We start from the raw sequence: 27,085 nt of genomic DNA on the forward strand, positions 1-27,085 counted from the left end.
TTCTAAAATATTTTATTTGATTTCGGCTTTTAAATTTGTCTTTCCCTCCGAACTTTTGAGTATGATTTTTAAATTAAACAAAGATAGTGGCCTAAATTCATTGATTTTATATAAAGTTATTTATTACTAGGTGAAACCCGTGCGTTATACCGATTTATTTTATTTTTTATGTAATTCATCATAAATGACATGGAATGATAATATTGTTATAACAAAAATTGAACAGTTATATCTAATAAAAGAGATATTTATATGGATTGAAGAATAAAGGAGATAAACGGATTATCATTAGGCATTTTATATTTTTATGAAAGATGGTTTTCTATGACGCATATGACGATACATGTTCGTTATAGACAATTTAAATAATAAGTCTTCTTGTTGAAAAGATAATTTTAATCTTATTAAATGCTTAATCACTACAATTAATTGATGATGAATCGGTACATTACCACAAATGGAAACCAAAATCATAACAGATGCCAAGGTACCTACCATAAGAGTTAAAAAATGACTCAAAATTAAACCAACCATTGACACAAACCATAATATTAACTACCAACGGCCATCACGTAACCCTTGTGACTTATATTAAGTAAAACGTCAATTATTACATTAGCGCCATAGCAATAACAACATGTACGTCCTTCCATGATCAAATACGTTAATCTCTACCCTGTTGATGACAAAGAATTCAAAACAAAAGGCCTTATAGTTCGAGGAAAACCTTCTGGTTCTCTGTTATGTGGTATATTTACTTACCTATTTTTCACGTATTTTACTTATCTTTACGTTTTAAATAATATTGTGAACTTTTACATGTCATTCTCAAGTTTCTTTTAAGGGTAGGAAAAGAAAAGATTAGATAATTCTTCTTTTTTGCATTGAGTTTCTTTTATAAAAGAAAACAAATGGGAAGAAAAGAAAATTAAGACTATCTCCAATGGGGATATTTTTGGACGCCCTTAGGTGCCCTTGAATATCCTTTGCGGTTGAAGCTTGTCCAAAACTAAAGACTTTTTGATGCATGCCCTTACCCAAGAGCATGCCCTTAGGTGCCCTTACTTATATTTTTTTTGTTTTTAGTGGAGTTAAAGGATATGTAAGGATATGTAAGGATGTTTGTATGGTTAGAGATAAAATTATAGGATTTTAAGGATTTATAAGGATTTGTAAGGATATGATGTGGCAGCTCAAGGACGCCTAAAAGCGTCCTTAGCATTGGAGATAGCCTAAGGCCATTTTGATGTAAAAATTTTCCTCCCATTTTTGGGAGGATTTGGATGGAAACTTTTTAAATTATGTATATAATTACCAATTTACCTTTATTAACTAATGACAACCTTATGGAGAAAAGGACATAATTGTAAAGTTATAGCTTTTTTTCCCTTTATTTTCTTTTCTTTTCTTTATAACTCAAGAACACTATTAACTTTGTATTTTCTTTTCTTTTCATTAGTTTTCCATGTAACTCGAGAATGTCTTTTTGATATACTAGCACGTTACCCGCGCAATGCGGCGGTGGTCGTGACAATGCCGTTGTAGTGGGGGGCCGAGTGTTGGTGGTAGAGACGGCGTCGAGTAGTGTGGATAATTGATGTAAATGGTTAATGAAAAACTCGAGAATACAGTGTTAGAGAGAGTCGTACTTATTTTTGGATACATATTATTGTCTTGTCTGCATCGAGGTGTATGATGTTTCTATGAGAGTTGTAGAGTGGTACTTGTATGTCGTTACATATGTCACTTTTATCTCGGCTCTTTGATATTTATTTCCATTTAAGGATAGCATGTAAAGAATCTAAAACAATCATACCTTCCTAAATGTTTATTAATTCATTTGACTATTTGAGCAAACAAACGGTTCTTGCAACATCAATATGACGAATTTCACTTTTCTCTTAGGTCGCGTTTGGTTCGCAGATTCTGATGGAATTGGAATTGAATTCCATTCCTTAGTGCGTTTGGTTGCTCAATGATGAAGGAATATCATTCCGTTGGAATGTCAACATTCCCTCATTTGATGGAATCTCCATTCCATAAAAATGGGGGAAGGAATCCGTCTCTCCCTTAAATCTTCAAAAAATGAAAAACATTTCATCAAATTCCATTCCATCAGATTCCAATTCCTTTAATAGATTCCATTCCATCCAAAAATATTCCGTGAACTAAACGCGTCCTTATTTTCTATATATCCAACGGCCACCAACAAACTTATAAGGGGGTCCCTAATATAGGGATGGGTAAACAGAGAACTTATCACATAGCTCATCTGTGCTACCAAACATGGATAAAAGAGGATTAGTATATGGTAGGTAGCCTAAAAATAATAAGTCGCAAAACTATGAATTCGAGAATGATAATGACAAGGTAGAAGACGGATCTAATAGATTGCCACAATAAAACAAAGAATAGAAAATAAAGTTTAAAAAGTAAGAAATATAAGAACTACTAGAGTGAAGGCCCCGTGCGTTGCACGGCCGGGCTTCACGGATTGTTTTGTACGTTTGTAACATTTTCATTAGTTTTTGTTCTGGCTCTCAAACTTTGAAGTTTTTTCAAAATTTTGTCCTTAGTTATTTATATCAATTTTTTCTTACCAACTTTTGTGTTTTCTGTAACAGTTAAAATGTTTCATTGTTTCAACGCTCCGCTACAACCTTCTAAAATATTGGGCGCGTTAATATAAATTGTTCATAAGAAAGTAACTAAAAGGGTGAATGAACCATGACTCGATTAATTTTTCTTCATATATCCCTTTCCATGAATATACGATGAATCAACATCTAAGTCATAAGGCAGTATCATCCTCCATGTTCTTACCACCTGCAAATACGGATCAAAGGTGAAGTCTATACAACACTATCAGAATTAGGTTCCCTTTTGGTTTTTATTAAAAAATGCAAAAGCATATTTAGGTTGATCATCATTACCCATCTTTCTTTAAGGTATTTTACCCAAACCCAATTTGTCTTGTTACTCCACTGTTCCAGTGTGAACAAATACAAATAGAAAAGTTAGTGAATTCAATCTTCATCATCATCATCATACGAACTTGAAAACCTACAAAACAATATATAATATCACAAACCCTGAGAATATTAACCCAGGTAAAAAAAACAAACTATCTTAAAGAAAATCAATAAAATTATAAAAGATTCGTCTTTATAAATATAAAAAGGCAAAACATTAAACTAAGAATAACATATTCACAAACCCGCAACTTCACCTAAGCGATTTTACGAAAATTAGCCACTTTATGTGAACAAAACCACTATTAGAAGTAAACCGTCAATTACACATGACTTTAATCATCTTATTAGCATAGAAGCTTTCTCCTCTAATTTAACAGGTTTTAGTAACATCATCATCAAGGGAAATAACGAAACAGATGAAGATAAATATAAGACAAAAAAAGAAAAAAGAAAAAAAAGGAAAAGAATTGATGAAGATAAAGAGTAAAAATCAAAATTATGAAACTGATTTAAATTTAATACTACAATTGATTTCAGGTTACCATTAATCACATTGGCATTTTCAATAATTCTTTGGTTCTTCGCTTATCAATCCAAAACCGTTTCAAACTCTTACATATTCTTGAATTAATATATCATAAAAGCTATTTCAATACGTGCATCATGTAGTATCTAATCTTTAACCTTCAACCCTAATTGGAAAACCGAATTTCAATTAAAGCATTGATTAAACTATTTAAATGATATCATATATACATGGAAGTTGAAACACTCACAAAACATTTAATTCAGTCATTGAAAAATAAATAAATAAATACATATTATAGATATATCAACAAATACAAAATATGGCATCGATTACTATTGAAAGCATTAACAGGTCGATTAGCATTAACACCAGAGGTATTAAAATCATTAATAAGAGAGATTATTTAGATTTAGTATTGATTCAAAAACTCACTTTTTATAGATATATATAGATAATTAACCTTATTAAGTACCCTAATTAAATCTATTAAGTACACACATCCATAGAGCGTCAAGAATGCGCTAATTTCTCTACCACCGTCATTGAACTTCTAGATATAATAAGATACTAATAATATATAGATAGTAAACAAAAATAATTAACCCTAGTAATTAACCTTATTAATTATTGATTGATAAATCGTCAAGAATGCGTTAATTTTTTCACCACCATCATAGAAGTTATATATATATATATATATATAGATATAGATTTAATAAACTTATATATTATCATCACAAATATAAATGGAAATTAGATAATGTAATACACAAAACCACAAATATACATGCATTATTGTACATTAGTTAATATAGATATAGATAGATAATAGTAAAGAAAAGTAATTAACTACACTAAATAACCCTTATTAAGTACCTTAATATTAAGTACCCTAATAATGATAGAACTTTTAATTTTATATAGATAGATATAGATTAACCTCATTAAGTACCCTAATTAACACTATTTAAGTACATATCGATAAAGCGTAAAGAATGCGTTGTTTTTTTCCACCACCCTTGATAGAACTTTTTTATATATATATAGATCCTAGGCATAACCAACCAACTTCTTGCATCATTTTAAAAAGTTTTAGTCAGCTAATTAGTTATTGCTATTTTACATCAACTATGGTCGATTCATATACTTGATTTTGATGGCATTAGCCCAGCAACTTGCATGTATTAATGAAAATTATCAATCGATATCAAAATTTTGAATCTACCAATATATATATATAACAAGGTCCTAAATTCATTCATAAACAAATAGAATCCCTTAAATGAATTCCAACTTTGATTTATAACCTTTAGATCAAAATAATGGTATTATTACCTAAATTATTATTAGGTAAATACAACATTAGTCCTTCTCATTAATTTACACTTTTTTGTTTTCCATCAATAATTTACATTTTTTTGTTTTTTACTAATAATTTACACTTTTTTATTTTCCATCATTAATTACACTTTATAACCTTTTGATCAGAAAATAATATTATTACTCAATTAATTTTTAAGTAAATATAACATTAGTCCCACTATTTTCAAACATATAGAAATCTTAGATGATATCTATCTTTGATTTATAACCATTAGATCAAATTTAATTATTTCATATTTATTAAATGACAATATTAATACATACACTTTATATGATTAGACTAAATATATCATTCTTACATGTATACTTTTAATAATATTAAAATTAAAAAATCAATCAACTCTATAGTATAGCCGATAGCGTAACGTAATCCAATATGTGACGATTTCATAATGATTGGTCCATAAAATATTAGATTGTTAACAATTTTGAATATTTTATCATATATTGTATTGGGTTTTGACTTACCATAATCAAAAAACTATAACGCCTATATAAAAGCCAAGTTTTTGGTCTTTGTTTTTACTTAGCCGGTTACCAAATAAAGAAGGGGTTGTTCAATTTCATAAGATTAGCTTTAAAATTTTATTTAAGTTTCTAGTCTTTATTTTTACTTAGCTGGTTACCAAATGAAGAAGGGTTCAATTTCATAAGACTAGCTTTAAAATTTTATTTATTATCTTCAGTATTTTTGTTAATCCATGTTTTGTTAAATTAAATGTAAGGAAAGAAATTTAGAAAATTAATTCATTATCAAATATTTTATTAATATAATTAACTAGTATTCATGCAAGGCTTTACCATTATACGGTGAGATTTATTTGATGTTTTATGCCGACTGAATGTTCGAAAATAAATATTCATAATTATCTTTATTCATAATTTCTTACTAGATTTAGTATCATATCAAATAAACGAAATGTCAGTGACATTTTTAAAAGTGTAAAACTAAATTATAAGATCCAGGAACAAAAGATTATGTATTATTTTGTAGTTCAGAGAAGTTGGGTTGAGTTGTATGAGATTTTAGGTATATGTTTTGTAGGATGACAATTTAATTAAGTGGTAAACTATTGTAATACGTAAAAATATGTACAAAAAAGTCACTCTTCTTATAAACATCGTGGAGTATAGTCACTCTTGACCTTCATGTAGCTCCACCACTGATATCAGATATATAGACAAATGTAGTAAGCACGACATTAGTCCATATGTTTAGACTAAATATAACCTTATTTATATAAATTATACGCAATTGACTTATGGCGTTCGAACTAATTGCAATTTGATAGCTATCTATTTTTTATTATATAAGATGATCTCAATAAATATAGATATTAAAAGTTCTTTATTTTAAAACTATAATATAACTTATCTCGCCTAATACATGGTATAAACATAATTTTTTCATTATAACATAATTAATAGTTATTTATCGGTGTTTGGGGTTCGTTTGTAAAATAGATTTTGTGAAATTTTTGATAATTATGAGATATGTTAAAAGAAGATTACCACACAATTGTTTGTACTATTCGAAATTCAAAAATTCTAAAAAAATACTATAAATACATAATCTAGAAATCTTAATATATCGATGTAAAATTACTTTTAAAAATTCTTTAAAAAGTAATTATAAAGACAAATAGTAGAATTTTTAAGGATAAAAACCTTAAGAAATAAACTCTAAAATAGAATGCTTAAATAGAAGTGAAAAATATCTATTGATTAATTGAAAAATTGATATACGTTTAATACCTTTTAAAAAGATCTTCTAAAAAAATGGTATTTATATGCTCGCTTAGGCGGTAGTCAAATGAATATTAGGTGTAAGTGTAGTGCTTATATATTGCTATGATGGTATGATATTTATGTAATATTATTTTATTTTATTAAATTTTCGTTATGTGTGTATAAGTATTAAATTATGTGAGAGATTTTATATAACAACCCTCAAAAATACTCTTATTAATTAGCTTAAATATTAACCAAATCAATATATGTGCTATATGCAAATTTTTAGCTTAGTCAAACTAATTATATATTTTTGTATTATGTCTTGCCTTTATAAACTTGAATAAATCTTAATTGGAATATGATACATGATCTAATCTCCCCTGCGTAATTAACACAACAAGAAAATTTAGAATATAATAGTTACTATTATTATTTAGTTAATTAGAGATGGAGGAATTGTTACACTTAATAGCTTGTATGTACATAATATTATATGTTGGAGATATTTGAAACAAGCATGACAAACTATTAAAATAAAAGTCAAAGGTGACCCTCATTTTGGTTCCAATTGTTGTCGTACAAGACTAGGAGAAAAGAAAAGAAGCTGCTCAATCATCAATCTATGTCTAAAGAATTATCATCTAGCTTTGCTTCCTCATACTTATAGACTTGCCATTCTAAAGCTTTTGGCTTCATCACCGCAATTTTTTTCATGAGCAAGACAAATAAGATTGTGACACCTCTCTTTCCTTTCCTTCTTGCTCACGGCTTTGAATCAAATCACCTCTTTTCCTTGTACTATAAATAGAGACTAAATGCATTTCCAAACCACACTAACATCGACTCTACCTCTCATTCTCAACATACCAACATTAATAATAATAAACTAGTTTCAAGGGAAAATGGCAATATAAGGGTCGTTAGTTTGTTCGAGTTCGTTTTAAAATAAATTCTAAAATTGTATCGGGTTTGTTCAAGAGTTGCTTTAAGATAAATTACGGGTCTAGTTTCAAGTTCGTAATCAAAGTCCATAATCATCCATTAAAGGATAATTTCATTGAAGCTAAACTTGTCTTGCTTATAACTATACCTTTGCTGCTAAGGTGAGTCTCGTAGCCCCCTCTTTTTAAAATATTTTATATTTTGGGGTGAGAATACACTGCTCAATGTTATGGACACAAGTACTTTTAATAGTTTGTGTATAGCTATGTATATAATTACTCATGAAAGCCCCTTGTTAACTTGAGCCGTGAAACAAACGCGCGAATATTATGGATAGTACTATCAGGATTGACACCCCTGTCCGGGCTAGTCATGCTAGCTGGGTTAAACGGGCATATAATATTTGAAACTACAGTGTTGGAGTAAAACACAAACTAAAGGGGTAACAATGGTTAAGGCATCGGTACTCAAGGCATAACATACAAAACTATTGGTCTTTTTATATTTGTTATGATATTTATACTACTATTGAAATCTTGTGATCCATGTGAACGTTTATGGTAAAAACCTACGAACTCATCAACATTATGTTGACGTATTTTAGCGTGTATTTCTCAGGAAACTAAGGTTTAAAATGGAGCATACTATACAAGTCACATTTGCATATTTCACGAAGACAAGGAGGTTTTATAGTATTATAGTTGCTTTGTTTAGAAAATCTATGTGATAAAATTATGAACTCGTTGATATAATGTAATGAATAAAGAAGTTTTTATAATAAAAACGTCTCATTTAGAAGTCGGTTGTTATAATTTGCATTGTGCTTTCAAGAAGTCACCCTCTCCCTGGACCCACCCTGGGTGGGGTGTGACATTTTATAAGATGACTAAGATAGTTACATGAGTACAAAGAAAGTCAAACATATATTTAGTACTCCCTCCGTCCCAATTTAAATGTCACATTGACTAACTTTAACCGTAAATAACTTTGTTTATACTACATAGTAGTTGATGAAACTTATATGAACGAAAAGTACATTAAAAACTCAATTCATTCATATATTTTTTATAAAGTGTTACATGACACATACAAAGTTATTTACGGTCAAAGTTAGTCAACGTAACATTTAAATTGGGACGGAGGGAGTACCTAATTATACTTAGCTAAACAATTCTGGTTATCTTCATTTGCAAACTATCACTTAATACATTGATATTAAGTTTTACTAATTATTTATAAAAATATAAAATCATGAAATCTTATGTTTATTTTCTCTATATAGAGGACATATCTTAATTTTCATTGTAAATGAAATAGTTTTGAATAAAACTTTGTTTATTTGTAAATTAACTCATTTTAGCAGTTGTTTAAAAGTGAAAAATACCTCATTTTAATAAGATACTAATTTACATTTTTTGCATCATGATACTAATTAATCCATTTTCAACATCTTTTATTTATGTTTGTCATTTTACGATATTATGAAACGATAATATGTCATTAACAAAATATGTTTTCTCGCGTATTACGCGGGATAATAATCTAGTTTATTAGAGAACATTTAAATTACACTATTTGTATATGTTCAATTAAATAAAAACAAATTAGACATGTTAGGGTAATGGAGGGAACTCTATCTCGGTACCACAATTGCATGCCTATCAATTCACCCGTATGAGTCATATGATGCTGGTACAATATCTCCATCCTAATCCCCACATGATTTGGGCACTCCGAAGGATTGAACCCGCATATTTAAACTTTACATACGGGTCTAGACTTCATAGGTAACGAGTAACTTACAGGAATTATTTTTTGTGCGAAGCGGAGATCAAACCTAAAACCTTAAGGTCACAAAGTGTTTTCCTTTTCAATAGATGAATAATATCATTATACATCAAATGTATCAAACTATTTAATATAATTACTTGAATATATCCGTATATATAGAAGAAGGTAAAATCTAAACTTTATTATAATAATAAAAATACGAGCTATCTTACATTCTTACTTATATGTTGTAGTTGATAAAATATTCAAAGGTGTTTAAATGTGTGTGATTTATTATTTGATTTCTAAAAGCTGGAATCATGTATTGTATCATGTGTTAAAACATTTTAATTAAAATAAAACACTTCACGGTCTTCAATAAAGACCCCAACCAGCAATATAACAATGCAATATGCATTAATATGCATTATTTGATGTTTCTGTACAGATAGATCATAGATGATAGATGTATGATTACCCATTAATAATATATAATGCAAATAAAAAAGAAAAATGATAACCCTAGTCATTAAATGGTGTTTTTGACACCATAAAATAAATTATAATCCCATTTTCCCATTTCAATGGCATTTGACAATTCATAAAACATTGTAAACGTACTTTTATACCGATTATTTCCAAGTTAATTAAGAATTTGGGGTTTTTTTAATTACACGAATTAAAGATGTAAATAAACAAAAACAACCTCATGTGTAATGCACACTCAATTATTCAAAAGCCATGATCTGCCAGGTATTTCTTTTTGGACCAACCATAAAATGAAATCGAAACGTATTAACCTAATTTATTTAAATTACGAACGATAAATACAATTTCTCGGAATCACAAGACCATCCCCGTATTTAAGTGGACAATAGATGTTATACAAGGCCATCTGCAATCATGTCTCTATATAGTTGGTAACCACTATGTGTTGTAGCGGTACACAAACCCAAAAAATATCCTTTTGTACATGTTTAAATAAAATAATAAAGTTAATTGAAAGAAAAAATGGTCAAAGTTGAAACACATAAGGCTATTCGGAGTGGGGCGTGTTTCCTCCTTTTTCCGCCCAAAACTCGTCCGGAACACCGCCCCTCCTAGCCAAATGCGCCCCTTGCCCCCTCCAGGCGTTTTTTATTTCTCGCCAAAAATCACCTTTGACCAAGCTTTGGTACTTACTCCCTACTCCTTTCCACTACCAATAATGTGACAAGTTTCATAACTCCCCCAACCTCAAAACTTGCCCCACCAAAACTCTCTTGCTTACATGACGTCACATGGCTTTTATCCTCTCTTCTCCAACTAGCCCCATTCCTTTTTGCCTAAATTTGACGGTAAAAATTAAAAGCTTAAAGAATCTCCTTTAAAACTAAACATGTATTAAATAAATTGTTATATACCCTATATAGAGGAAAAAGAGTATTTTATAACATATCCCTTTTCTAGAAAAATCACATCTCTAACCATTACTTAAAAAGAGTGACTTATGTTTGGTTAATCATTTTTCACATGATACATGATAATTTAGTTGTTACATCAACCTTAAATAGGCTTTAACCAAACACCCGAATTTAAACTATCGGACCAAACTCAACCGATCGTATAAATGCCATTCCAAGCCATACAGTTTCAGATCAAAACGAACTGTTAGAACACACTATCTCGTAGAAGTTCTCATTCCTTTTTCATTCCCAAGTCATTGATAATTCGATATGTATCTAATCTGACATCATATCAAATCATATTAAAAGAACAAAAGAATGTATGCACCACCCACAAATATGATAAATACTCCCACAACACAATACAAGACTTCACCAAACCTAAATTCATTAGGTTGCAATTTCAAATGGACCATCATCATAATCTTGATCCAGTATACGCACCCTAAAAACTGTACAAGGTATTGTCTCACATATCGTTCGTCTCCATCTTCACATCCGCATGAAGAAGGGCTGAGGAGGGAGGTATAATAATTTACTAAAACTTTTAACTCATGTGTCTACTTTACGGACCTTACACCGATATTTTTTACACGGAAACGATACTGAGGTTGTGAATCTTCATCATCGTCGTCATCATCTTCGCTGCTATCATCTTCGACTTTGTCCCATCTTGAATAATCAAGACGTGAATGCCCTTTAGGCTTCGGAATTGCCTCCCTGAGGCTTTCTGTTTGAGGGGCAGTAGTGATGCCACTCTTAAAGTCTTTTGGGTTTCTGACCTCATTTTTCAGCATAGGTCCCTTCGAGTTATCGCTATGGTTTCCTTCTACTCCTGATGAAGCACACTCTTCAAGATCATGTTCTCCCAACGACGTAGATTGTTCATCTTTGTTGTTTTCTTCCAATGAAGCACATTCTTCATCTTTATTTTCTTCTTCATTGTAATCTTCTTCTTCCTCTTCTAGCTCGGTTTCAGCCTCGGGTATTGGAGCAAGGGACTTTCCTTGACCAAAAGGATAACAAAAGACAAGAAAACTTGAGAACAGACGTGTGAGGGATCTATAAATTATTTTTTTGCGAATAGTATTGAGGGAGTACCAACTGTGTCTTTAAACGCGCTTCAAGATCTTGATACACTTCAGATGAAGGATTCAACTCAATGAGGCGGTTTACATCAAATAATGCTGAGTGGTACTCCTTGAGGGTGACCAGAGTTTGAGCCCGTAACATCAACGCTCCTGTATGCTCATAATCAAGCTCAAGCACTGATGTACATTCTTCTGCCGCCTAAGATCATAAGAAAGATGTCAGTTAAATATTACAGTTAATTTATCATCTGTGAAAAGTAGATACTTTAATTAAGCTTGAGAACTTGGATCTTTATTGAATTTCTATTATCCACACAAGAAATAGCTATTGAAATAGGGGAAGACGATCATGTGTGTGGGTGTGTGGTATGTTATCCTTTGACCATCTCGTATTGCAGCTAATTTTTGTGAGGAGGTCGGTTGGCACCCATGTAGGCATACAAGCTGACAAGTCAGTTTTTACTTTTTAAAAGCACAATTCAACTACATCTGGAGTTGTCAAATTCTTTAAATGGCCAACTTTTATGACAGAGGTAGCCTAACTGTGATCGTCAATTATTGGTGCTAATAAAATGAATGATTGCTCATCAACAACTTAACCAAATATGTCTGCGTATTTATCAATTATGAAGAGTATTTTAAAAATTTTACACAATATAACATGGACGATTACTTGACAATTTACCACCATTCAACAAAGATGTATGATCATTAAGTTATGACAATCATTAAGTCATCACAGATTACAGAAATCACAACTATGCTTATACTGCTATTGATCTTGATTGAATGTCTGACTTTCCCTTAAGTCATCGCAGAATAAAGCACACACATTAAATCGAGAATATGCCTTGGTCCATGTTCTATTACACTAAAAACGGACGAGCTTTAATTACCTATTACAAAAAACAGAGCATTTTAGGAAGAGAAAACAGTCAGGAATTTATTTTGGCTTTGCCAACTGCATTCACGTCAAAGTAAGCATATTAAATTATTATAAAGATGGGTGGACCAATTGTGTCCATGTGATTAAAAAAAAGGGTAATTGGATGGGAATCCCCTGATCCCATGTACCATTTGGTACCCACTAATCCCCCAGCCAGACTATAATGCAGATGCTAAAAGAAGGTACAGCTAGACTTGATTAACTTCATAAACCCCTAAATTCAATGGGGCCAACTGCCCAACTAGAAAAGGCAAGATGAACAGGTTAAGTGTTAATATTAGACTTTGGGCGACTTTTCACCAAATTTTTATATGTACAACCCATTTCCCCTTTAGATACAAAACTTTATTTGACCTGTTTGAGGTAGAGCAAAACCCAAATCAACCCCTGGGTTGAAACTGCATAAGCTAATAGCTCATTAAAATCCAGAAGTATCATATTGCAACCTATAGGCCAGATATTCAAATTCAATCACAGGCTCACAGCTATATAATATTGAATGTAAGGCTCAAAATTACGATGTATGCATATGCCTTCAACACAAGAGAGCAAATTTTGTAGCAGAAAGCATATACGGCACAGGAGACGGCTTACATGTCAAAACATTTGATCTATTTTCTTATTACATTTTATACACGATGGAATTAGAGTCTATTTGTATACATATCGTGCAAACATGTGTTGACGAGCTTGCTTAAAAATCTATGTCCATGTGCAAATAGTAATCCTCCCAATTAACCATCTTGCAAACAATCGAGGAATATTACAAAAGTTAGTACTCCAATGGGTTAGTTACCTAGATGCTATCATTCTACTTGTTTCTAAGTCAGTCATTATTTCTGTTTTAGTTTCACCAGATCAATATACAAAATTTAAATCACTACACATTATATTCACACCACACGATTATATTCATCTATAAAAGTTTGAACCCAAAAACACTTATTAGCCAGACCTCGATAACAGCTTATTAGCCAGACCGATTGCCCGGCTTTCCTTCGGTATAACATCATCATCATCAACAACATCCAAAAGCAAAATCCTTCAGTTCAACTAAAATCTTGAATTTATCTATATTTATTTTACCTTAATAAACTTCCTAAAAAGAGTAGATAAGACAAGTCTAGTAAACATCAGACATATGAATGTATAGGTCCCACATATGAATGACATAAGCTAGTTACTAAAACTAAAACATATTCAAAATTTTTTTAAAAAAAAAAGGAAACAAAGAAAAAGGTACCTTTTTAAAGAGATGGAGTTTAAGGAAACAAGCAGCACGATTGCTATGAAGAGCGATTTTTTGGGGAACAGATTTGGCGAAAGAAAGAGCAAGGGTGTAATTCTCAAGGGCTTCTTCGTATTTTCCATCTCTATACATCTGATGCGCGCTTTCTATCTTATTATTATTATTATTATTACTATTCATGTTCATCTTCCTCTCCTCTCTCTATATCATATCAAACAAATTAATTCAGATATATATAACATATAGATAGATATAGATATCTAAACCCCGGATAGATAGATAGATAGATTCAATTTGTGTCCGGGTGTTTTTTTAGTTTTGAGTTTTTTCAGGGTGTTTTGTTTGTGTGTGTGTGTGTGTCTTTGTTCTTGCCGATTCTATTTGACTCCACGTTTTCCTTTTGGTTGTTGACTTCTTGTTGCTTTCGTATACGGAAAAACAATTTATTAATTTTATTAATTTTATGGATAACTGTAGAAAATACAAAGCACCTTTAGACCAATTCACGATATTAGCAGTGACCTTTAAAAGTTTTAGTTATTAGCAATGACCTTTCATTTATTGGCGTAAATAGCAACATTTGACACGTGTCTTTGATGACGTGAAAAATTTTGATGACGTGATAAACCTTTACTGATGTGTATTTTCTTATTTATCTATTATTCTTATTTTCGTTGCCAGGTCAGTTTCCTCCAAAATAAAAACTCCCACATCGTAACAGTGACACACATTTAGGGTTTACAGAGTTCATAAACCCAAAATTGATTACGGGCGATAGGGAAGCAATTGAAAGTTCTGATGGTTATATTTTTTTTTCTATTTAAATATAATAATGATTAAGAGATTTTGTACATTAAAATACAATATTTGGCCCGTTTCATTCGGCCTCATAGAGATATAGTATGATTCCCGGTGCCGTTCATCTGTAAATGTGTTGAATATGTCATGACTAATTCTTTTGATTAATGTGATTTGTTTTACAAGTTTGGGATTTGAAGACTACTGATTGTCTACAAACATTCAAGCCATCACCTCCATTGAGGGTATTGCTAGTTTACTAGTTACTACCATATAAATCACAATGGGTCCTTAATTTGTTTCTTCCCCATGTAATTTTGCGTTTCTTTTGATTATGATTTACAGGGAGGTGATGCTTCTGTAAATTCCGTTCACCTTTCCCCCAAAAATTCTGACCATGTAATAGTTTGTAACAAGACATCATCCATCTACCTTATGATTTAAGTAATCGATTTTCGGTTTTATGAATTCTATAAACCTATGTCAATGTTAGGATTTAGGGGTTTTTATTATGGGGGAACCGACTGAGCAACGAAAATAAGAATAATAGATAAATAATAAAATCCACGTCAGTAAAAAGTTGCCACGTCATTAAAATTTTCCACGTCATCAGAGACACGTGTCAAATGTTGCTATTTACGCCAATAAATGAAAGGTCATTGCTAAAATCAAAAACTTTTAAAGGTCACTGCTAATATCGTGAATTGGTCTAAAGGTGCTTTCTATTTTCTGCAGTTATCCCTTAATTTTAATATTTAAACCATTAACGTTTTTTTTGGATCAAGAACGCATATATGATGTACCGTAAAAGCTTGGGACTCGTTACCAACTGATTAAACTTATCCTTTTAATAAATAGTCTAGTAATCATTTTAAAAACTTTAAATTATATTAAGTGTAATTTATTTATCCCATATGCTAATCTTATCATTTGATTCGTGTTATAGTTACATAATTAAGAGAGTTTTTAGGAGGATTATTTACAGAAATTTAAGATTTTTCTTACCAAACTATAATAGCATCAATCACAATTTTATTTGGAGTTTAGTATCACTTTTCAGGCTCATGTCTTGATATCATATTTCCACATCTTGCCAACACACAATAGTTGGTACCCGTCCTGGTCCAACTTGATATTGATCAGTACAAGAAAATAGGCCTCAGATGGGATCTAAGTAGTCAATTTTGGTGGTATACCAGTGGTATTTCGGTTTTTGATTTTGTCGATATTTTGGTCCAAATTTCGGTTGCAAACTTTTTGGTGAAATTTATCAAAATCTCGCCAAAATTGGCCCAATTTTCGTTCCAAATCTCACTGTATACCGGTTTTTTGGGATTTTATAATTTTATTAATTTTTTGGTGTCCCAACTTAACATAATAAACACTAAATTTTGCATGTATTAACACTAGTTTATCAAATATTGACACTTTTAACCTTGATTTTTGTATTTCGATTAAGTATTAATTTTTAATTATATATAGATATTGCATAATATTAAAATTACCAAAGTCTCACCGAAATTTCGGTGTTTAACTATATAGAACGGAATTGAAACTTGAGAAATTATGCTCATCTTAAAATGGGACTGAAAGAGTGTTATTTACATATGTGATTTTCTAATGGGTTATATTATATTATTATAGCTTTTTGTTAGCATTATTAATGAAATTGGTTGTTAAAAAAAACCTAAAATGGTTTTTGTTACTATTTAGGATACGAATAATGTGATTGTGTGACAACTCAATAAATAATATGTTTAATAGTGTAAAATTTTAATTTTTAACTCAATTATTAGAAGATAAAATAGTAAAATATATTTGGATTTTATTAGTTCCAATTCCATCATATTTATCAATTTTTCTTTTTTGTCATCTTTTGTTTTATCTCCTTCATACCATAAAATCATTTAGATATCTACAACTTTTGTCTACTTTTAACAATCTTGTTATTTTGATATTGATGAAGACGCTTAGATCACAATTTGGATTGCATATTGCAAAACTGGAACATTTTTCATGTTGGCTTTAGTCACTAGTTGTGTATGCTATGGAATAAGTTTTATGCTTGACTTCAAGATTTAATATTTTATAAAATTTGCTGCTATTTATACAACCTTTATACAGTATGAGTCTTTGTTTTTATCACAATATAAACAATTTTGTTTTGAAAATTGATATAATATCATCCACTTATTTATAATAGTAAAATAAATTTTTTAATAAGTTAATATTATAAGGTCATAAGATTAGATCACCAAGATACAAATGGAAATGAGCATCACGCCATCACGTTCCATGACACCAATTTTGCAAGTAAACAAAAGCAAAAGGACTAAAAGTAAAACTTTTCAGAAATCCGACCGTTAGAAGAGAAAAATTCAAATACCCCCAAACCAACGCTCCTGTTTCACATCTATTAACCGTTATTCATTCATTTATTCATTTCCCAATTTTATATCTATATCTGTATCTATATATCACTCTGATATATAATGGCAGCAGCAGTAGCAGATGAACCCAAAACCAACACAGCAATCATGGAACCGTTATCGAAATCGTTACACCCACTTCACGAAATCGCAATGACACCAACGCACAAGCTTCTTTTAAAACAATGGTTGAAAGAAGAAGAACTAATCTTGAACCGTATCGCTCTCAAAGAAACCCAAATCGATTCCGTTAGTAAAGAAATTACTCATCTTTACTGTTTCTTTTTTCTTTTCCATTCCATTTCACTCATGCTCCTTTTTTCGTCTTCAAATGGGTCGTCTTCTTGTAATCGATCTTGGATTCCGTCGCTCTGTTCTTTACTCTGCTCTCTCGGGCTGATTTGGGCTGTCAGATATAAGACTGATACAGAAGCCCATTTGGAGAAAATGTTGGAAAGGGAAAAGGAAGATGGGAATTTGTTGGGGAAGTGTGTTGATGAGTTGAAAAAGAAAGGGTTGGAATTCGATTTGTTGAAAGAAGTCGACGCATTGAGACGGGCTAAAAGTTTGAAAGTTGAAACGAAAGCGGTTAAGAAATGGTCTGCAAGAGATTTTGTTACTCTATTTTTCTTTACTGTTTCTTGTTTTGTTCTTGTGCTTACTAGGGTTATTTTATGTAATTGATATCCAAGACTTCGGGTTTATGGGTTTTTAAGTTGTTTTTTAGGCGGGGTTCGGGTCAAGATTCGATTTTTTTTGATGTTTGCTGGTTTTTGGTGTTGATAGAAACTGTTGGTTTCTGGTTTGGCAGTGCATAGGTCTATGTTCAATTGGGAAAAGTATATGTATACTAAAGGTCAGATTCAGACATATCAATAAAGAAATCTTTGTTCTTTTGTTTAATTTTGAATGTTGGATTTTGTAGTTTGATGTTGATTTTGATGATTGTTTCGCTTTGCCCAATTTGATCAAAATTAGTAATAGATGATTAGACAGTGTAGTTTGTATTTGCACAGTGTCGTTTATACGTTATGAATCGTTCTTGGGATTGCTTATCTGTGGCTTTTTGGCCTAGCGATATATGAGGTGACCCGATCCATGGTTGAAAATTTTGGATATATTTCTTTCCAAAAAAAGCAATAAGCAATCGCAAACACCCCATAATTGAGCCATATATGTAGCGCGTTGTATTTGATTTGAAACCAAACGAGATACTAAATTATCATTATTTTCAAGTTATAGCTTTCTAACAAGAGTATTAAAAATTAAGTTTCTGACCAAAGCATAGTAGTTCGATACTTCATAGACTAAATACATTAGTACTGATCTTATTTGCTAACACATGTTAGTTTTAAACTCTATTCACCCTTTAATAATCATTTATAAAGCTTTATGAGTAGGATAACTATGCTCTCACAATTGTATCGATCACCTCCTGGTTCAGCCGTTTCCATATAAAGAGACTATAATCAGAAATATCCAAGTATCTCAATCTGCAGAAACATTGGCTACAGTCATCACAGTGCAGCTTCTCCACCGATATCTTGAAGCATTGGTTTGGAAGCATTATTACGTGAAGGAGGTGGAACAATGCAGTGATTTATATTAGGCAGGGAATCAGTACCGGAAGTTGAAATGCCACTTGTGGAGGTTGTAACATCACTAAAATTAAAACCAGTCAAGTACTCGGGCCGAGTAATAGCATCAGTTACTTCTATGTCTCCTGAGAGCATTGCCACCACCCGTGACATTGATGGCCGTTGCTTTGGTGAGGTTTGGGTGCACAAAAGGGCGACTCTCATCATTCTTCTTGCTTCATTTTCGTCATACTCAGACAATCTTTCATCCACCAACTCAAGTACGCTATTAGCTTCATATAGGTTCCATACCTTAATTCATACCAAAGGAATCACATAGATGAAGTTGTGCTTTAAGTCTCAATTAAATAGATGGGTGGGCAACAGTTTCAGGTCAACATGAGTGGTTCTAAAGACAAAAAGATCAATGAAGAAAAGGTGAAACATACCCATTCAAGAAGATACATTTTTTCATCTTCCAAACTTGAATCAGAATTAGGCCTTCCACTGATGATCTCTAAAGCTACGACTCCAAAGCCAAACACATCAGCCTTTTCTGTAAGGCGTCCACGCATAGCGTATTCTGGTGCGAGATACCCACTACATAGTGACTCAATAATACCGTGTTAACTTATTATTACTCGAAACAGAACAAGTCCAGGAATGTTAGCTAGAGACTGAAAAATGAGTGGGTCAGGCAGGCTGGGTAGGGAGGCAAAACAGGTAATTTATAGTGTATTCAGAAACGGGGCCAGGTTAAGTGCGTTGACTCACAAACACATGTTGCCCCTTTTTTATAGCTAAATAACTCACCCTTTAAGATCACAAAACATCAGTTTAAAGTTTTTGCCAAAGCAAGTTGTATTGTATGCATTCAAAAAGAAAAAAAAAAGTACACCTTGGCAGCACTCATTTGACCCATTTGATATATTTTCTCGACTATTTTCTTATTTGACCCCATTTGCGATATAACATAACCCACATAAACTCATAAAAGGAAATGGGCCGAAAATGTCACCACCAACGTCAATTCATGTCTTTCACACTAAAAAAAACTACACTTACATTGTGCCCGCAACATGAGTACTCATGTGTGTTTCCTTGTCATCATAGAGTTTGGCCAAACCAAAGTCTGAGATCTTGGGGTTCAGATCAGAATCAAGTAGAACATTGCTAGCTTTGACATCTCGGTGTACAACCCGTATGCGAGATTCCTCATGCAAATATGAAAGACCACGTGCTATTCCCAGGCATATTTCAAACCGGGTCGACCACTTAAGAGACAAGCTGTTCATTCCTGCACCATAGGCCCCAGAAGTAACATTATAGGAGGTCATATGCATTGAAAAATGACTATGTTCTATTTTCAAATCTGTTTGACCCCTTAGCCTATTAGACCCATTTCACTATTAGCTTTTTTTTTTTTTATCCGTTTCAGATTTAACACCCAAATCAACCGCTTAGCTACTTATCAGTTCTCACCGAATAATGCCTGATCAAGACTCTTGTTCTCATGATACTCGTAAACAAGAAGTCGTTTCTCTCCATCAATGCAGCATCCATACAATTTCACAAGGTTACGGTGTTGGACAGCGGATATTGTCGCAATTTCTGCCATAAATTGTTTCTTGCCCTGATGGGAGATTATGGAGAGCTGTTTAACAGCTATTACTCTACCATCAGCAAGTGTCCCCTGATTACCATCAAAGAGATTTTGAGAGGAGATCTTTTTGGAATATCAACATTTAACTAACCAAGATTAAGTTCGACTTTAAAAGGAAAAACAAGTGCTTGATCAAAAGTATACGTTACCTTGTAAACAGATCCAAAACCTCCCTCACCGAGCTTGTTTGCAGGACTAAAATAATCAGTTGCATCTCTTAGGTCTCCGTAACCAAAGATATTTGGTTTGTTATCGATGCCAAGGAACTCTACATATCATAACAGATGGATTGGATATTACAGATAAAAAAGTCTTGTTTGCTGCCTTATATATAAAATGTGAAATAGAGCTATTTAGTTAGGATCCAGACCTATATCATCGGGTTGTGCTCAAGTTCATGTAAATCATAAAACAAACAAATATACAACAACTTGTACAAAATGGGTCAATCTAGGCATGATCCATCTATTTACTGTAATATACTTGGGTCATGGGCATGATCTGATTCCCATTGACGGGACTAACGTGGGCATATCATTCGGGTCACACCGGTAATGCTTCTAGACATTGACCTGCATATGTGAAATAACTTGTACAAAATTCACTGCCTATATCTTATTAGGCACTTCCTTTCAAGATAATAAAACTTATTCTCAGGATAGTGCCTAAAAACTTTCATGTTGATACAGGACATGGAATAATAATTATGCAACAATAAAAAAGCAAAGTGCTTCTAGCAAAAAGACGCAAATGGAACAAGGGAAAACGATTTTCATCTATATTTTAGAAAAAAAAAAAAATCAGAAGTGCTACCTGGATAATTGTCAGTGGTATCCTGCCTTTTCCTTCGCCGACTAAAGATATATAGGGCTAATAGTGACAGAAAGCTGACAGTTGCAATAGGAGCGAAAATCCCTACAATCAAACCGGTCCTGTTCTTTTTTCTAGACAGTGGAGTGTTGCTCACAGAGGGGGTAAAGTCTGTACAAAGTTAAGTAAAGAGCATCAGTTGAAAAACATCAAGAGCTCAAAGTTTAGCACCCAGTTTCATGAATTTTTTATACTTGCGGTGGCAGTGATTGCAGAGATAAGAGGTCCAAAAGTCCCTTGAACAGGTACACAGCAAGTCCCTTTTCCAGACCAGAATAAATGTATCTCAAGGTAGTTATCTGAAACCTTAACCGTTGCTTCCCTTGAAACAGGACTAAAGGAGGCTCCTGCTGCCATCTTTATATCAAAATCTGGGAATACCAGGATTCCCTGACAGAAACAATATATGTGGCAAACAATAAGTATACTTCATAGTATGTGGCAAGATGGATGGGTCAGGCGGGTTGGCTAACAGGTCAAACTGGTTTCTGGACGAAACAACTCAATTTAGTACACGTCATAGTGGACCAGTCCTGGTTGAGCTCATACATTTTTCTGTCCATTTCTAACAGTAACCACAAATTTTATTATGATTACATAAACAACATTAAGAATAACCTAAATCTTTGAATAGCACCACTTATGGGTTGTATCTATTAAAACTAGACTTTGGATGAGTTTCAAGTTTCAACCCGTTTGGCCAGTTCCTTATAAGCAAACTTTTTTGATCTGACCAGGTTGAGATTAAGCACAGCCCATATAGACTAATTCCTTATTAATTGGGTCGAAATAGCCACATCTACTTGACTACTTCATACCGAAAAAGACTACACTTCATTGGTTAAAAGATTATACATCTGCCCAGTGTTTACTGAAGGCATGGAAAAATATAGGGGATATTATGAATGGTAAAGATGTGATGTTAACTACTTTCCGAAAGTCTATTCATCACAGACCTGAAGATAAATGTCAAAGACGCGCCTTCCGAGACTCCTCCAAGTGGGACCATCTTCTATCTGTAGTTCTGCAAATTGGAGGTTCACAATGTAGTTACCGTTCTCCAGCCCTAAACCATAGTATCTTAGCGATCCAGCCGAGATTCGTGCTGTCTGGAATAGTTGTGGATCTAAAGTATTTGTGAACTGACGTGAAAGGGATGCTGTGTATGCCGGGTTGTCCCTTTGTCCAACATTGCTAACACCCCACCTCCTTTCTGAAGTCAGATAGTATGTTGCTGGTCCAAGAGCTTCGTTTTCTTGCTCTTTAACTGTTTGACTAGCTGATGTAATTTCAGGACCACCACAATTTATTCCAAACTCACTGTCTGTAAATCAGTATTACAGGGATATCTCAAAGATCAATTTATGATAAATAATACTTATAACCTTTGAGAACAGAATATAGAAACTTCACGTTCTAGCTTACATCTTGGCGACCCACGACCACAAGGGAAGTTCCTCTGGAGACAATTTAGCCCCGAAGGCAAACCACTGGAGACAGATGTCGGACATTTCAAGTAGCACATGCATTAGCAGTTACTAATTGTTATAGTAATACGGAGCAGAGGTATAACATAATACACAATTACCTGTTTTCTGAACCACCTAAATCGAAGTTGTTAACAACTAAGTTACTGCACATTACACACAAAAACACAATATTATCTCCAAAATCTAATGCATGCTTGTCAATTTTCAGTAAAAAACAAATTTCAATGCCAGTCATCGAATACTGCTTCTGAACGATAAGGCACAAATCAGAATTTAACAATACTTACAGTTGCAAGTTTGGCACATTGACCCAGGAAGGAAGTGCCCCAGATAGTTCATTGTATGATACATCACTGCATGAAGAATGATTGTAACGAAATCAGAAAAAAAATCACCTAACCATCCAGCCTATTTGCATATATCTTATATGTGACCATGCATTTCACATACATATTGCGGAGGGTTGTGCTCTTTACATCAGGAAGCGTACCTGTTAAGCTGTTGTTTCCAAGAAACCTGAGAGTGAAATCATCTAATTTTAGCGTTGAGATAATATAAACCTCTTGATATTCATATCTTGTGATGCCACATAGATGTCAAAATCAATATATTATGCCATTTGTACTTTGAGACTTAATGTCCCAGTTGCATACAAATTATCATATATCATACATGGAGAATAGTGTATTACAGAAAAGAGATTTGATTCAAGTTGAACAATTCTCTTGGAATCTCTCCACTTAGATTGTTGAAACTCAAATCCCTGAAAAGTAGATAGATGAAATGAGGCCAACTAACTATGCTGGCAATATAAATAGAAAATAGCATCTGAGAACTTTTCTTGAATAACATGGATTACTCACAGTCGCGTCAAATTTTTATAATCACCGATGTCAGTTGGAATTGATCCAGAAATTCCGTTATTCCTCAAACTTCTGCAAGATATATATCTCGTTGTAAACTAGTTTCGAGGTTATAAAAGTTACTAATAAGGTAACATTGAGAAAGATTAAGAAAATTTCTCACAGAACGCTTAGGGACTTCAAATCCTTTATAAACTCCAAAGTTCCATTAGATAAACCACTTATCCTCCTGTAATATTATAAAACATGAGCAGCTAAAATTTTAATAGCTTAAGATTACAGTATTCAATATCGAATGATCGTGAAATATAATAATATATTCGTTGAAATAAGACTTACAAGTCTTGCAAAGAGGTCAGTTGAGAAAATGAAGGTGGAATTGAACCTTCAAAAGCAATCCCCTCAAGTCTCCTAAGCAAACATACAGCAAGAAAATGATTATATAGTTTCATGTCATACAACTTGAATATGCCATCTAAGCTAACTTACAATGACTGCAACAGCGACCAATTCCCTATAAAGTCAGGTATTCTCCCCGTGAATGCATTATCAGAAGCCCTTCTGGAGATCAAGAGTAAGTTATCCATAATAAGTAATGCAAAAATTGAAAAGCTAGTGAGACCAATAAGGACATAGCACCCCCTCCGTATAAGAAAACTGAATAGTTTAAACTGTCATATAATACAACACCAAGCAAAGGAATCTACCATCGATTTACTGGTAACTATACAAAAATAGGCCCTTATGACATGCCGACTGTTTTAACAAATCAAAGTGCAAATTTCATGGTATAGACGAAGTACTACTTTGAAACACCTTTAAAAGTACACACACTCTTACACTGTGACCAGGTTCTGTAAATTAGAAAATGTGGAAGGTATTTCGCCGCTAACTCCAGAACTATCAATGTAACTGAAAAAATGAACACATATGAAGGTTATGTTAGATTTGGTCAGGAAAAATTATCTAAGAACTAAGCATGAATATTCTTACAGCTGTTGTAATCTTCGCAAATTTCCAAGTTCAGATGGCAGGGAACCACTGAAATTGTTTGTGTCAAACGCCCTGCAATATTAGAATTATGTAACTTTCTTTCAACGACGACGAATCAAACAGAGGAAATGCAGCTTAATAACAAGAATAAAAAAATGTAAAAATACAGTGATCTAAGGTCAGTAAGCAGCCCTAGCTCCGGTGGAACCTTCCCTGACAAAGCATTGGCTCCAAAAGTCCTGAAAAGTAAAAAGCATTCAAATTCATAACTACGATCTCTCTTAGTTCAGAGAATGAAAAAGGGACAGCTTACATCCACTGCATCCGAGTTAAATTGCCAATGGAAGGTGACAAGGTGCCCGTCAAGTAGTTCTGGTTCAAATTACTGTAGTAAATACTTGATTAATAAGCGAGATACAAACATAAAGGCTCTAAAGAACTAATGTAGACTAACACACACACAGACACATATTAAACACAAGTAATAGTTGATCATCTAACTAAAGTCATAACATAATATATCAATTAAAGAAATAGTTGCAGACATACAGGTTGATAAGGTAAGTCAAAGTCCAGAGTCCTTCAGGGATCGGGCCCGTAGCATCCATTGCAATAACTTTTCTGTTGATTTGTATTGAAGCAATGATTGACAAACATAAATCAAACACACATAAGAATTGAAGTGCCCAAAAATATCATGTTCTTGAACAAGACCGTCTTTAGAGGTGTTCAGCAACCTCACAGGGAATCAAATTTTTAAGTCCTTATTACTAGTGGTAATTAGATAAATTTTGCACAGGCCTCCAGGAAAAAAAAACCCTCAAAGACATCCCGTTCCTAACGTTCATTTAGGTAAATGGAATATATGTCATGGAGAAAATACAAAAGAAGCACTCACATCTGGGTGATGTGGCAAGTTGAATTGGGGAAATTACAGTTGCATTTGAGGCCGGGATTGTAAGCCGGTGATTCAAAGTCTATAGAATCCACTGCAGAGCCACTACATGGTTCTCCGCTTAGGTTCCATCCCATTGCTGTAACTGCACTTTCTGGTATCCCCCATTGCCTGAACATTTCATTTATAACTTGCACTGCAATACCAGTTTCATTCATGATCAAGATAATAATTATTTCCTAGGAACCTGCCCACAATAGTGAAACTTTCAATGCATAAAACAACACTAGATTATATTCAAAGTTAGACTATTAAGTTGTAAATAGTTTTTGTAATCATATTAATTAGCATATTATATTATTTATGATATATATCTTAGCCAATAAATCTCAAGTCAACCTAGCCTGACCTGGCCCATTGCAACCTGTACAATGATTACCCGCGTTAACCTCTTACATTACCCATCAACTTAGCCACCTCCACGAAAATTTCGCTTTGATCATTCAAATTACACCTTGCAATTGAAAATCTATTGATGAGATTATTTACCAACTTCATTTCATGTTTTATTAAAAAGTCTTGTGAATCACAATCTAAGTCAATAATAATTGAATTGTAATAAATGATAAAATGAACTCGAGATTTACTCAGCGAATTTAAACTAAGCTTCAACTTGATTTTATAGCTTGACAAGCTTTCATGCATGATGCAAGCTGAAAGCTCAACTCGGGAAGATTTTGGGCTCATTTGAGATCTCACACGGCTCAAAAAAATATACATATTCATATAACTTTGTTTGATTAAGTGTACTTGATTCATCAAAATTTCAACTCAAATGAGCACAAGTTTAGTTTGAGCTCAAATAAATCGAAAATGGTCTTACTAATTTGCCACCTTTATTACGTATTAGCACTACACATCATACGAAGTAAAGTCCTTACAACTTTGACTCGTTACATGTTTTTTTCAAAACCATGTACACTTGATACCCTTGAGTCGAGTTTGTGCTTAAATATATAAGTAAAATTTTTTTGATTCGTCAAAATGGCATGGAGAACCACATTTAACAGCTGCATGATGAATTACGAGTAATAAATACATATATATATATATATATATATATATATATATATAAACATGGAGTCAAAAAAAGACCTTCAGCTGGATCAGTAGTAGCGTTTTGAGCTTGAACGACAGTGGCTGTGATCATCAACCACAACCACATCCACAACTGCGAATCCATCATCAGGCACCTTTGTTATTAATTTGTATCACAATACTAACTGCTTCCAAAGACCGTAACATATATATATATATATATTATGTATGTTTGCACTTTGCACCAACCAGAGAGCAGACTTTTTCAATCTTTGGACTGCTTCCTATTTAATCACCAAGTCCCAATCATATTCTTTTTATAATCATCTTTTTATGGACTTATAA

The 27,085-nt window shown here is 32.7% G+C and overlaps 3 protein-coding genes across 3 annotated transcripts; 1 reads left to right on the top strand and 2 right to left on the bottom strand.

The window, feature by feature from the left end:
* Nucleotides 1-11,149: 11,149 nt before the first annotated feature.
* LOC122593854 (sperm-associated antigen 1) lies at nucleotides 11,150-14,339 on the bottom strand. The gene is made up of 3 exons (XM_043766304.1): nucleotides 14,059-14,339; nucleotides 11,880-12,068; nucleotides 11,150-11,779 (listed from the first exon to the last, which is right to left on the bottom strand). Exons 1-3 carry the CDS (start codon nucleotides 14,248-14,250, stop codon nucleotides 11,339-11,341), a joined length of 822 nt encoding a protein of 273 aa, XP_043622239.1. The 5' UTR covers nucleotides 14,251-14,339; the 3' UTR covers nucleotides 11,150-11,338.
* Nucleotides 14,340-17,293: 2,954 nt separating this feature from the next.
* Nucleotides 17,294-18,194, top strand: LOC122594333. Its single transcript, XM_043766809.1, has one exon. It carries the CDS (start codon nucleotides 17,355-17,357, stop codon nucleotides 17,973-17,975), a length of 621 nt encoding a protein of 206 aa, XP_043622744.1. The 5' UTR covers nucleotides 17,294-17,354; the 3' UTR covers nucleotides 17,976-18,194.
* Nucleotides 18,195-18,808: 614 nt separating this feature from the next.
* LOC122590786 (probable LRR receptor-like serine/threonine-protein kinase At1g56140) lies at nucleotides 18,809-26,885 on the bottom strand. The gene is made up of 24 exons (XM_043762959.1): nucleotides 26,798-26,885; nucleotides 25,646-25,838; nucleotides 25,297-25,368; nucleotides 25,061-25,132; nucleotides 24,915-24,986; nucleotides 24,748-24,819; nucleotides 24,595-24,666; nucleotides 24,244-24,315; nucleotides 24,094-24,165; nucleotides 23,918-23,983; nucleotides 23,755-23,826; nucleotides 23,583-23,654; nucleotides 23,342-23,407; nucleotides 23,179-23,244; nucleotides 22,990-23,034; nucleotides 22,827-22,891; nucleotides 22,358-22,725; nucleotides 21,596-21,791; nucleotides 21,345-21,512; nucleotides 20,681-20,799; nucleotides 20,351-20,561; nucleotides 19,934-20,165; nucleotides 19,318-19,468; nucleotides 18,809-19,180 (listed from the first exon to the last, which is right to left on the bottom strand). The coding sequence occupies exons 1-24, from the start codon at nucleotides 26,883-26,885 to the stop codon at nucleotides 18,809-18,811; spliced, it is 3,054 nt and encodes a 1,017-aa protein (XP_043618894.1).
* Nucleotides 26,886-27,085: the final 200 nt, after the last annotated feature.

This window comes from Erigeron canadensis, chromosome 3 (genome assembly GCF_010389155.1).
Source record: "Erigeron canadensis isolate Cc75 chromosome 3, C_canadensis_v1, whole genome shotgun sequence".
NCBI lineage: Eukaryota > Viridiplantae > Streptophyta > Magnoliopsida > Asterales > Asteraceae > Erigeron > Erigeron canadensis.